Source organism: Eleginops maclovinus, chromosome 11 (assembly GCF_036324505.1).
Source record: "Eleginops maclovinus isolate JMC-PN-2008 ecotype Puerto Natales chromosome 11, JC_Emac_rtc_rv5, whole genome shotgun sequence".
Classification (NCBI taxonomy): Eukaryota; Metazoa; Chordata; class Actinopteri; order Perciformes; family Eleginopidae; genus Eleginops; species Eleginops maclovinus.
The window spans coordinates 18,910,869-18,924,497 of record NC_086359.1 but is presented as its reverse complement, the minus strand read 5'-3'; the positions used below and the strand labels follow the sequence as shown (position 1 = coordinate 18,924,497).

At 40.3% G+C, this 13,629-nt stretch overlaps 1 protein-coding gene across 1 annotated transcript; it reads right to left on the bottom strand.

Annotated features, from left to right (window-relative positions):
- Positions 1-1,838: 1,838 nt before the first annotated feature.
- Positions 1,839-13,629, bottom strand: adssl (adenylosuccinate synthase, like). The gene is made up of 13 exons (XM_063894795.1): positions 13,350-13,629; positions 11,907-12,009; positions 10,835-10,903; positions 10,265-10,315; positions 10,122-10,188; positions 9,911-10,018; positions 7,310-7,391; positions 5,905-6,031; positions 5,664-5,818; positions 4,665-4,789; positions 4,446-4,543; positions 2,827-2,976; positions 1,839-2,722 (listed from the first exon to the last, which is right to left on the bottom strand). Exons 1-13 carry the CDS (start codon positions 13,584-13,586, stop codon positions 2,670-2,672), a joined length of 1,425 nt encoding a protein of 474 aa, XP_063750865.1. The 5' UTR covers positions 13,587-13,629; the 3' UTR covers positions 1,839-2,669.

Here is a 13,629-nt window from a genome sequence, read left to right as displayed (position 1 = left end):
AAAAACATCATAAAAATGTTGTTTTCTGAAGGGGCAGCGGCACAAACACAAACAAGTCTCTATGCATAATAAATTAAAGGAGCCCTATATGCCTTTTGGAGTTGTCCCTTTCCTGTAGCGTGTCATATAGGCTTTTGTGCATGTAAATGGTCTGCAAAGGATAACATCTCTCCCACATGCCTGAAACGCCTCCATTTGACTCCTTTGTAACATTATGACATCACTATGTAACACTTGAGCTTCTATTGGCTAGCACTCCAACACATTGTATGTGATATGCTAAGGGGAATGGCATCTCTAAGCGGTTGACCAATCACAACAGAGCCGGCCAGCTTACCAATCAGAGCAGACAGCACATGCTGTATGAGAAAAATAAAGAGCTTTTGAACATTAAAGCATGGAGACATGTCCCGGGAGGCACAAAATACAAATATAAACCTGAGAATGAGCAGAATATGTCCTCTTTAAAAGGCAGCGGTCAGAAGTAATGAACATTTCCTAAGGAGATTTTTAGTTTCATATTTTACAACAAATTCAAGTTGCAGTCCCATATTTTACTATAACCATCTTGATATTACATTAGATCATTTCCAATATCTCTGCCTAACATTAACCTGACCAAGGCCTCGTCAGCCAGAAGAACAACACCTGTGGGGGTGTGCAGCGTCTAACGCATTAGACTGCAATATCTGAGAAGCCCTGGGACAGTTACACCTCCAATCGATTCGCCAAGGAATCCACTTTACACTTTAATCTAATACCTCCAGGCCCTGAAAAGCTTTTAAATCTTGAGAGAGAAAGTCAGCTAACTAAGGAGGGTGTAAAGGAAGAAAGATTGAGAGAAAAATATTACCGGCTGAAAGCTCTGTGAAGAGATACAGACATTTACACCTTCAGCAGATTCAGCCAACATTATTCAGAGACATTTATGATCAAGTGATCTTTCATTTAGCATGATGTTCATAAGGTCATTTATTGTCCTATTTTTGTAAATGACACGATAGAGGTGTATGCTTTAGGGTGTGGCTACCTTGTGATTGACAGGTTGCTACCAACAGTGTTCTTGTTTTCATTTTAGCACTTCAACCCTGTTTGTTCATGAAAGTTACATTTTGGTTGCCTAAATAAATCTTATTCAGCGTTGAGTTGTACTTAGCTCACGTTTTGACCCTTGTGACCTTTCATGTCACTGCTGGTCACAAAACATATATATGATAATGGCTAGAAAGGCCAATTCAAAGCTTAAGAACCGTATTGCAAAACGCAATAGGTGATGTACGATGACTAAATCATTTCTTATTTACCATCTGCAAAAACCTGCTTCCTGCTGCAGCTGGAAACACTGATAAAGAAAAAGATGAAAAAAAAACTTAACTTTGAGGAGTTATATCTCTTGTGCCTTTTTACTAAGTGACTCCTCTCATATGATACATATTGATTTCATCCATTAAGTGATATACAAATATTGATTGCAGCAACTTGCATTTTGTTGTAGAGGCATTCAGAGATGCAGCTGAACAGCGTCAAACATCTTCCCAGGTGCAGATATCATATGGACCGCCCAATACAGCTAGCAAACATATCATGTGTGCATAATGAATAATTAGCAATGACCAGATTGGTGCCAATCATTTTTGGTTACCTTTCTTTCAGTGGAAATCCCTGAAAGGAAAAGTGATGAAGAAACAGTAGCTGATCATCGGTAGCAGAACAATGTAGGATGCTTAGATAATATTTTCACATTAACATCCCAAAACAATTTTAAAAACGTCTCAGAAAAATGTCTTCCAGACGTCAATGGTCCTAATTATCAATGAAATGACAAAATAACCCAAATATTAAATGTTAGTTTCCTTTTATTTATAACAGCAAGCAGAGTAAGATTCTTTTACATTATTGCCGAGGAATGAAATGGCATAGGAAACATATTGAGAATACACTCTGGAACATTACTGCCCAGCGTCTTTACATTTACACAGACATTTCACAGACTCTGTGCTGACGTGGAATATCTACTTTTCCTCAATCATTATGAAGAAGAAACATCTACTTAAAGTCAGGTTGCTCAGTGTTAATTTATCCATTTTCAAAGATGATTTAAAAAGCACTATGTTCATTCCAACAGTCATTATGAAAACATTGTTACAAACTTAACAACCAAGATGCATTCACGTGTTTTAAAATTGTTCAATAGAAAAGTTCAAAATCTGACCGAACGATGGCTTTCCATTTCTTTACAAAGCCTGAAAATGATCTCTCGTTTTATTGTGCCCTTTTATATGAAGGCGTTTACACCTGTTCATCACTGGCTCTGCAAATGTATGTAAAAAAACTAATTTGAGAACAGATATCAAGTAAGGTTAGTTAGCTTAAGAAGCTACAAAGAACCCAAACAACTACATTTAATAGAATAATCAATCCATTTGCACCAAGTTTTTAAGATGAACCCCCTAATAAATATAGAGAACATTATGTGGAATGCATAAATTATATCTAAGAAGACTTTTTGGAAAATGTGATGCACAAGCAGCAACTAAATGATCCCCCAAATAGCCTTGCTGGTGACTTGATTCCTTGAGAAGGCTATTGCATTTTAGACTCCTCCTGGTAATCCTACGGAAACCTGGAATTATGATACGAGCGGACGTTGCGAAGGACTACAGGTCCCATCAAAACAGTTTGACAATGCTCTCCCTGGACTTGCCGACTCCGACCCACTTCACTGAAATGAGAAAAGAAGAGGTAAGATGTGACTGGCAGGTTTGGCAGAGCGCGGAACACGTTGGCTGCGGTGTATCCATTAGTGTAAAGAGCCTATTTACAAACCTGGCACTTGCAGGAAGTCCTCGATGAAGCGGATGTATTTCTGTGCGTTTAGCGGCAGCTCTTCGAAGCTCCGGGCTTCCTCGGTGCTGCAGGACCAGCCGGGCAGCGTCTCGTAGTCCACGGACACCCGCGTTAACACGTCCATGTTCGCTACAACAGAAGGACCACGGTAACAATGAGTGGAAGATCATTTCTGTCATACTGATTTAAAAACAGGCCGTATAATGCTTTTTGGGGTTTCCCTTTCCTGCAGTGTGTTATATACAGTAGCTTTTTGTGCATGTAGATGGTCTGCTAAAGCTAAAATCCCAAATATCCCTCCAGAGGAAGTTTCTCCCCCGAACACACTGGTGGAGAGAACCAAACTTTGGATTCATGACGGAATTTATTCACGATTACCATGTTGGTGTTTTACTTGAATGACTGCTTCGCTGCACATTATCCCTCACTTATGGTTCGTGGAGACTTTTTTCACCATGCTCAGCTGCTGTCTTTGCCTAAGCTCATGTTTTATATGTCTATAAACCAAGCAGGCATTTGGCCTTTGGCGCCATAGTGTATGGAGATAACCCGTTTCCTCAGGCTCTCTGCATCAAGAGTGTTAACAGATGATGTCCTTCTTACTTCAGAATATGCATAAAGTCATAAACACCCTCTCTTTTCGACAATAGTCGGGTAGAGTAGCCGGGGCGAGGGAGAGTGTCCTAACTTCCAGACGATGTTCAGTGCCAGATATCAGTTTCTGTTCCAGTTCAGTGCGCCAAGAGTTTCCATCACAGTAAACACATTCAATCTTATATGGTGTGAGGCTTCTAGGTCTATATGATACCATTTAAAGAAAAAGGCAATTGGTGAAACAAATCTGGATCCGGATAACACCTACTTCATCAAACATCCAGCACCATAAAGTGATACATATAAGGAGGAAATTGGTGGCATGAGGCAGTTTTATCATTCTCTAGTTCATTAGCTCAACAATTCAATGTGCTCCATTTGGCTGTGCAAGCAGAGGGGAGATAAATGCATCTTATCTGCTGCAAAATAGATTTTCAAAGCCCAAGATGGTGCATTTCAAGCAAGTAAAAGCTGACGGTGTAAAATAAAGACATTAATGAGCATGAAAGCTATTCACCTTTAACCAAAGTCTCCGCAGTGTCTCTGATACAAAACAGACCAAATATCTATCCACAATTAAAGATTGATTCATAACAGGATCATTTAGCTGGAATGTGCTGCATCACATAAAATATTTTATATTACGGATACAATTTGATCTTAATTTGGATTAAGCAGCTTAATTAGATGTAATGTTACGTTATGATATACATTTATTTTTAGTTTTCGGCTGTAAGCTTAAACTGAAGATGTATAATGAGTTTCAGTAACCTGTAAAATAAATGTTACGCTATTTTTAAGTCTTTAACAACCGATTGAAAAATGTATATTTAATCGATAATATAATAAGATTTATATACTTATTATAAAATAATTTGTTGCCACCCTACTCTACTTTAAGTGAAATCACTAATGCTGTTGTTGACTGCTGACTCTACTACTGTTTTTCTTTAATGGGCGGACAAAGAGCTGGTCAATTTAACATCTAAATGGGAGTGACCTACCGGGGAAACTTGGCAGAGGTTGTCCGTCAACCTTATAGGCCACGCCCACTTTAATCTCTTCCAGCGTGTCCAAAATGTCCAGCTTTGTCAGGGCAATCCTGCGAAAGAAAGAAGTCTCTGTTAAACTGATGACTACAGACAGTCAGTGTGCAGCATTGAGCTTAACAGTAACCTTAAGATAATCAGGTCGGGATAATATAAATTATGATTGTTCCTTACGCGGAGAAGCCGTTGACCATGTGGGCGTATCTGACCAGAATCAGGTCCAGCCAACCACATCGCCTCTTCCTGCCTGTGGTGACGCCAAACTCTCTCCCTCTAGACTGCAACAGATCTCCAAGCTCCTGAAGTACAACAAAAAAGAAACACCCACTTTCAACGACAAAGGAAAGGAAACTCATTATGAATAACTATATTTACTTTAGAGATCCTGCTCATGCTTTGTGTAGGGACAGTCAGCTGAACTTGCCCTTTTCCAGTATACATCCCACTTCAATTTCACACACTCCCATGTGTAAGCTGCCCAGAATAATAACAGGTGTCTGGTTAAAGAGCTTCCCAGCAATATTATAGCTTTTAAACCAATGTCTGACCAGGTTTTCAAAGTTATTATCATACTCTGTTTGATGTGATTTGCGTACCATCCCTGCAGCACCTTTCATCTTTCACACCCCCAGTGTGTCAGCAATATATTGTGATGCATCCATCTCTTGATTTCCAAATAATGTGATTCCCTTTTAAATATTAGATTTATTTTAGAATTATTTCAGATAAAGTTAATTGTATGCAACTCATCCATAAAGACAAATATAAGATGCCACATCTCTGGAAATGGTCAGATTTCTTCTTTCTTTTTTTTACTATGTCCCTGAATATTGGTCTAAAATATTTCCATTACCCCAATCCAAACATTTAGTACATTACATAGCATTTAGCTGATGCTTTTAGCCAAAGCGACTTACGAAAAGTGCAATAAACCATAAAGGACAACAAGAACAGTGCTGAAATATTAACTTCAAATTAGCAATATCATTTTGATACATAAGTATAAGTAAAACTCTTAAGTGCGTTTATTTTTTGGGGGGATTATTTGCCACGGTATAACCAAAAGAGGTGGGTCTTCAGTTTGGGACGGAAGATATGCAGACTCTCCGCTGTCCTGATATGGTCATTTGACAGTATCACACATCGGCTCTTCCCAAACGTGTCCCTACTTACATCATCCTGCTCTGTTGGGAAAGCACCGACGCCCACCCGGGTGGTGTACGCTTTGACGACACCGTATACCCGGCCGACGTATGATGGAGGCACGCCGAGGCCGGTGCACACTCCTCCAACGGTGCAGTTGGAAGATGTCACAAAAGGATACGTCCCTGAACACAGAGACATCGGTTAACTCGGGAAGAAAAAAACATCCAACCATCTTAGTTATTGATTCCACAAATCGTGTGTTGCTTACCAAAGTCAATATCCAGCAGAGCGGCGTTGGCTCCCTCCACCAGGATTTTCTTACTGGGACCGTTAAGAGCTTTGTGCATGAAGTACACACCATCGGTCACCAGAGGGCGCAGTTTCTCTGCATATTCCTGAGAAACAGTCACCAACAAGTGCTTAGACTAGGGTTGCACCGATACATCGGTGAGACATTAGTCCTATTTACCACCATCGGCACATCGGTAAAATAAGGTGACATCACCGATGGCAGTCGCTGATGTTTAGCTATGTGACCGGGAGAAGTCGCATTAGCGTCGTTGTTTTTAAATCTGACGGACCAAATCTGAAGTCAGGGCATCATTTTAAAGGATTAGAACAGTTTTTTTCGAGCATGGCAGACTTAGTCTACTGAGGAGGGAATTCTGAAGTTAGTGAAGGTAGTGATATTGACGATCTGCACAGCGCTGAAGACATTATGCTGACTGCTTTGAACCCATCAAACCAATCGACCGGGATTTATGGTTAAGACAAATGTTTGAAGATGATGACGATGATGACCATGAGTTTGAAGGTTTTGAAACCGAGTGGAGGACGGAGAATTACCACTCTTATCCACAGAGTTTTTTCAACCGCACCCCAGGGGTGAAAGTCGATTTACCTGCAGATGCCACTCATAAGAGCCACAGCTGTACGCTCTCAAATACTTTTTGAATTTTGTTTCTATCTGCTACAGAGGCTGAGAAATAAAGTATTTAGTAGGGGTTGACACAATTGCTGAAATTCCAGAAACACTTCAGGTTGTAGGGGGTTCTTCTAAAATCGCCCATAGGTTTTCCAGGCATTTTTTCCAGGCGTTTTAGGCCTAAATGGGTTAAATACTATTTTGTTTGAATTTGTAGATATAGCAGCTGTGTACCGTAATAATTACTGTATTAAAAAATGCATACATTGCATGAATTTACACTGTTAAAAATCAGAATCCTAATCACAGCAAAATGTGCTAATTTTGGGTTAATATAGCTGTGGGGTAGCAGGTTCCACTGTGCAAAATAATCTGTATGTACACCAATGATCCCGCAGTTAACCCAAGTCAACCCAAATGTAGAATAAATACATGTTTTCATACACAAACTGTAGCCATTTCTCCCAGCAGACATTAGAAATGGTCACAGTAGTAAAAGCACAGCTGTTAGTGAGAACCTTAACAATATCTCTGTTGCCATGACAGTTTGCACAATAGAAGGACCTTGAAACTACAGCAGCTACATCCAGCCGTCATTCATTGCATTACTTTACACCTGAGCATTTTCCAGTGACATGTCTAAGTGCCCACTTCAAAGAAAAAGGGTCCTTTGTCTCCATATCAATGCCAAGTGAGTCAGGACAAAGTGTGAGTCCGTCAGTATTTCCTGACTACATGATAACCGCACCTTCAGCTGCTGCAGCTCACTGTCGACGTCCACGTTCAGCTTCGGATACATCGTGAGGAAATGATCTGCCAACATGCGAAATCTGCAAAGACACACAGAGTTAGAGTCTGCCTACCCACGTTTAATAACGTTCACATGCAGCCCTATGTATGCAAAATACACAATCAATACATATCATTTCACAACATTCTATACTGGACAGAGTATTCACAGTGCACCAAGCCAGGTGATGCCATCTGGTGGCAAGAGACACTGACACTGACACGACAATAACAATGCATTGTAACACGAAAGCTGGCACTTGGAGAGACCACACCAAATGTTTCTTAAATCTCAATCTCTACATGTGTGGCAGCCAGCATATTCCAGTGTCTGTTGAATTCCCACACAGAGAAATGCAGTCAGTAGATTATACAATAAAATAAAATGTTCCTTTTACTCAAAGACATACCTATAAACAGTAAAACCAGAGAAACTGATAATGCTGCAGTGGTCCCTTTCCACAGCTGTGTTTTATATAGATAGTTTCTTTTCTTTTTACTTATTGGATGATTGATTCATTTTCCCTTAGATTTTTAAAATCAGTATTGTTAAACTTTTATTGCATTATTAATTTATTTTATTTTGTGTATATCTTTCTTCATTTATTTGTGATTTATTTAGGATTATTATCATTATTAACCAAGTATTTTTGACTTTATATTTATTCCTACCATACCTCAATCTACCCATGTACAGTGGGGCAAAAAAGTATTTAGTCAGCCACCAATTGTGCAAGTTCTCCCATTTAAAAAGATGAGAGAGGCCTGTAATTTTCATCATAGGTATACTTCAACTATGAGAGACAGAATGAGGAAAAAAATCCAGGAAATCACATTGTAGGATTTGTAATGAATTAATTGGTAAATTCCTCGGTAAAATAAGTATTTGGTCACCTACAAACAAGCAAGATTTCTGGCTCTCACAGACCTGTAACTTCTTCTTTAAGAGGCTCCTCTGTCCTCCACTCGTTACCTGTATTAATGGCACCTTTTTGAACTCGTTATCAGTATAAAAGACACCTGTCCACAACCTCAAACAGTCATACTCCAAACTCCACTATGGCCAAGACCAAAGAGCTGTCAAAGGAGACCAGAGACAAAATTGCAGACCTGCACCAGGCTGGGAAAACTGAATCTGCAATAGGTAAGCAGCTTGGTGTGAAGAAATCAACTGTGGGAGCAATTATTAGAAAATGGAGGACATACAAGACCACTGCTAATCTCCCTCGATCTGGGGCTCCACGCAAGATCTCACCCCGTGGGGTCAAAATGATCACAAGAACGGTGAGCAAAAATCCCAGAACCACACGGGGGGACCTAGTGAATGACCTGCAGAGAGCTGGGACCAAAGTAACAGAGGCTACCATCAGTAACACACTACGCCGCCAGGGACTTAAATCCTGCAGTTCCAGACGTGTCCCCCTGCTCAAGCCAGTACATGTCCAGGCCCGTCTGAAGTTTGCTAGAGGGCATTTGGATGATCCAGAAGAGGATTGGGAGAATGTCATATGGTCAGATGAAACCAAAATAGAACTTTTTGGTAAAAACTCAACTCGTCGTGTTTGGAGGAGAAAGAATGCAGAGTTGCATCCAAAGAACACCATACCTACTGTGAAGCATGGGGGTGGAAACATCATGCTTTGGGCTGTTTTTCTGCAAAGGGACCAGGACGACTGATCCGTGTAAAGGAAAGAATGAATGGGGCCATGTATCGTGAGACTTTGAGTGAAAACCTCCTTCCATCAGCAAGGGCACTGAAGATGAAGCGTGGCTGGGTCTTTCAGCATGACAATGATCCCAAACACACCGCCAGGGCAACGAAGGAGTGGCTTCGTAAGAAGCATTTCAAGGTCCTGGAGTGGCCTAGCTAGTCTCCAGATCTCAACCCCATAGAAAATCTTTGGGGGGAGTTGAAAGTCCGTGTTGCCCAGCGACAGCCCCAAAACATCACTGCTTTAGAGGAGATCTGCATGGAGGAATGGGCCAAAATACCAGCAACAGTGTGAAACCTTGTGAAGACTTACAGAACACGTTTGACCTCTGTCATTGCCAACAAAGGGTATATAACAAAGTATTGAGATGAACTTTTGTTATTGACCAAATACTTATTTTCCACAATCATTAGAAAATTAATTCATTAAAAATCCTACAATGTGATTTCCTGGATTGTTTACCCCATTCTGTCTCTCATAGTTGAGGTATACCTATGATAAAAATTACAGGCCTCTCTCATCTTTTTAAATGGGAGAACTTGCACAATTGGTGGCTGACTAAATACTTTTTTGCCCTACTGTACATGTATATGTCTGGAAATGGGCATTTATTATACACTAAACTGCTGTGTCTTGTAATTCAATACACTAAACTGTTGAAATATGTGTCTGCTCTTTGAGGTAGACATAGTTCTCTCCAAAGTTTAAGAAGTATTTGTCAAATTAACTTCTAGAGTCAACCTTGTATCTTTGCAAGGCTGAAATTATTCACTAAAGACACTTACCTTTATTATCAAAAATACTATAATTTAAGCTAATTATATAAAAAAGAACAAGAGAAAACTCACTTGTCCTCAAAGACTTTGAAGTCAGAGACGAGGTCACAGACTCTCAGACCGTTCCGGGCGGCTTTGGAGGAGTAGGCCGGACCAATACCCTTCTTGGTGGTTCCCAAGCTGAAGATAAAAAGAACACAACATTAATAATCATAACAAACATTAGAATATACACTTCAACGTGAAAGATATGCAGTATTTCAACTAAATATAGCAGAATTACTTTTTCCCTTCTTGTTGCTGCCGCTGCTGCTCCTGGATTCCATCAACAGCTTGATGGAAGTTGAACACTAGAGGCGGATATAGTGACTGTCAATACGAGGACATTTCTAACCCGAAAATGTGAACAAAGTAATGTTTACTCACCAAGGTGGGCACGGTCAGAAATCTTTAATCTCTTCTCCCATCCTTGTAATCCTGCACGCAACACAACAGAACACACATGACATGTTTGTACAACAACAAATATTGAGCAGGTGTTGACACATCCTTCATCATTTATTCCAGACCTCAAGTGTGTTAGGGACATATCTCTATATGTTTTAGGAGCAAATACCAATACCCATTATTTTCCCCTTTTATTTTATCTGATACTGTACACCACTGAAAGTTTCAGACAAATGAAAAGCCCCTTATATTTTTCAAAACCCATATATTAGGCTAAAAACATATGTATAGGCGCCATGAGTTTCCCTGTACATCTCTAGCCATACTATAAGTGGCATACAAAAGAAAATCAGCAAATATACATTTAAAAATTGCCAGAACTACAACAGATCTTTGCACAGCAGACATTTTATCTTCTTTTTTAGTTATTGACACACGTGCCTTTACTTCTGTACCATGTCAAAACATCTTCTGCTGAAATGTCCCTATTTACTGATAGCTTTCTATGGAAGACAATAGTACACATCACTGAACCTTACAAAACGTTACCTTTGCCTTTCTGCAGGTTCTTATGAGCCTCCTCAAACAGACCTGGCAGGTGTATCACCACCCCGTTGCCTGTAACAGAAAAATATCACTTAAGATCTGCTACCAATCCACATTGGAATTAAGGAACCGTTGCATTACATTACATGTTAGCCGCTTTTATCCAAAGCGACTTACATACACTGTCAATCTCCACAGGAGAAACTTGGGATGAAAAATCTTGTCCAAGGACTCAACGTCATGCTGTCTGCAACTTGTGCTTCCCTGATCCAAGGATCAACGCACTATCCCCCTGCGCCACAGCCTCCCATGCCCATGTATAATGCATTTCTTGTTAGGTACACACATTTCAACGCTCATGTTTTTCTTGAGGTTTTATTTTTAGTAACACAAGCTATCTTGTTACAGATCACTTTAACAAGAATTCCTTTTAGGCTTCCTCTTTCCATGTTTTCGTTGTACTGGAAACAAAACTAATAAAAAAAGAGAAAATCAAAATCAAGAGAAATGCGTTTCGAATGTTGTAATTTGATACTGCTGATGTGATTTGGGCAATAAGTCTAAAACACCTTTTGAGGAACTACTTTTAGTCCCTGTCGTGCATTTTGTGTTGATTTCCTCTATAGGCAACACAAACTACATTAAAGATATATATACTTTTTTGTCCAAACTGTTTTGGAGAGGTGTTGATTAAACATGATGGTCATTTTGGAGGCTTTAGTTTGTGTTGCTGTCAAAATGAGGGCATTTCTATTCTATAGTCTATGTTCATCGATATAAATGGGGTGGAAAAAATATTAGAAACACAATGACTTAATTAATTAACACCAATCTAGACCATCTTCAATACAAACAAATACAACACAAGGGTTCTATAAAAGGTAGGATTTAGTGCAGGGTTGGCAGTAGTTCTTAGCTACTACAAATAACACTTCATATCTACACGACACATTACAACTGATAAGGCTGTTTGCTACACTTTTGGTGTCCGCCCTTATCTCCCGTCATATACTTTAGGATCCTACTCCGTGTCAAATTATAGTCCATAAAATACAACATTAGGATGGTCTCGTACCAATGAAGGAGACCGCCTTCTTGTTGAGCACTCCACTGGGCAGCAGGTGGAAGTCGTACTCCACAGAGTCCACCACCACCGTGTGACCTGCATTGTTGCCTCCCTGCAAACAGAAAAACACATCCACAGAAACCATCAACGCCAAGAACAGTTGAAGCTTCACAGTCTTTTCAAACACCTCAGCCTGGGTTTTATTGGAGTTTAGGGTCACAATCAGAGGTGGGAGAAGTACTCAGATTTTGTACTTGAGTAAAAGTAGAAGTACCAGAGTATAGGAATACACTGTAACAAGTCAAATCCCTGCAATCAAAATATTACCCAAGTAAAAGTACAACTAAATTATCATTTAAATATATTTAAATTACCAAAAGTAAAAGTACTCACTATGCAGATTGGCCCATTTCAGAATGATGTATATTATATGTTTAGTTATAATTATTGATGCATTAAAGTGTTATTAAAGCTTGTAAAGATGCAGTATTGACATCTGCATTGTATTGGGGTAGAAAACACAAGGCAGCAAAAATATTGAAATACTGAAGTATAGCATAAGTACGTCAGAATTGTCCTTAAGAAGAGTACTTGAGCAAATGTACTTAGTTACGTTACACCACTGGTCACATTATACAGCCCCTGCCTGTACAGAGTTTGACTTGGCTTGACTGCAGAGAGGTCAAGGAACAGCTGGGCCGTTTAAAGCGTTACATAACGTTCCATTCACGGAGTACGGTTATCAGTATCTGGAGGTCATGTGCTGGATCCAGTTTACATTTTATCACCACGGAAAATGAATAACATGAAAGCAGTTCTCACTAGCATCAATTTAGCATTTCTACATCCGGGAGGTCAGGCAAGGTTGTTGACGTCGGAACCCAAGCCCCCAGGAACTGAGCCGTAAAATGAAGCACATTTTCTTATTGGCCAAACGATGGTATTGCACGTTTCCCCATGACTTACATTGGGAAAGAAACGTCTGTTAATCAGCGGATTTTCCCAGTAAGAACACTCAATGGCCCTTGTTTGAATCATTATGGTTTAAAAGTTGTAAAATGTGCTAAAAACTGAATCCAGAGTCCCCCTCCCCCCTCTCTCTATTAATCTGACTAAGCCGAGAGCCGGAGATCGGAGGCGGGACTTAAGGAAAACTAAAGTGCGCATGCTCTATGGGCCCACATACGGGTACTTTCCCTAAATGATTGCTTTATGCGCCACTGAGCAACTTTCATAGGAATGAACGGGGTCCCGCCTCCGAGGCTGTATCCAGTCCTATACATCCATGTCGGAACCCCGTCATTAATATCGAGCTAACGGTGGCTAAACGGTTGCTACCAACCCCCATGTTCCGGTAAGCAGCTATCAGTAACGTTTACTAACACCACAGTTGTCTGAAGAAGCCAGTTTTAATTAACATTATGAAGTTTAATAGACAGTGTAGTTGTTTACCTGGCACCTGCATACAATATCCGCATCCATGGCGAGCAAGTCCACAACTTTCCCCTTGCCCTCGTCGCCCCACTGCGCTCCGAGGACAACGGTCACTTTGTTGATAGGCTCCTTCGGGAAGCGGAGAGAGGATTCCTGCGAGACACTCTCCCGGGGCCGCTTCACGACCGGTTCCCCGTTCAGAGGGACGGTCTCTCTTCCGTTAACGTTAGCCATGGTGCTGTTGTCGGATGCCATGCTGCTTCTGCCCTCCTTCTACAAACCGGAATATCGTTTTACC

Coding starts and splice junctions, on each gene's coding strand:
- adssl (XM_063894795.1), bottom strand. CDS start 13,586: ATGGCATCCGACAACAGCACCATGGCTAACGTTAACGGAAGAGAGACC. Junction 10,316..10,834: donor GAACCTGCAGAAAGGCAAAG/GTAACGTTTTGT, acceptor TGTTGCGTGCAG/GATTACAAGGATGGGAGAAG. Junction 5,819..5,904: donor TCTGCTGGATATTGACTTTG/GTAAGCAACACA, acceptor CTCTGTGTTCAG/GGACGTATCCTTTTGTGACA.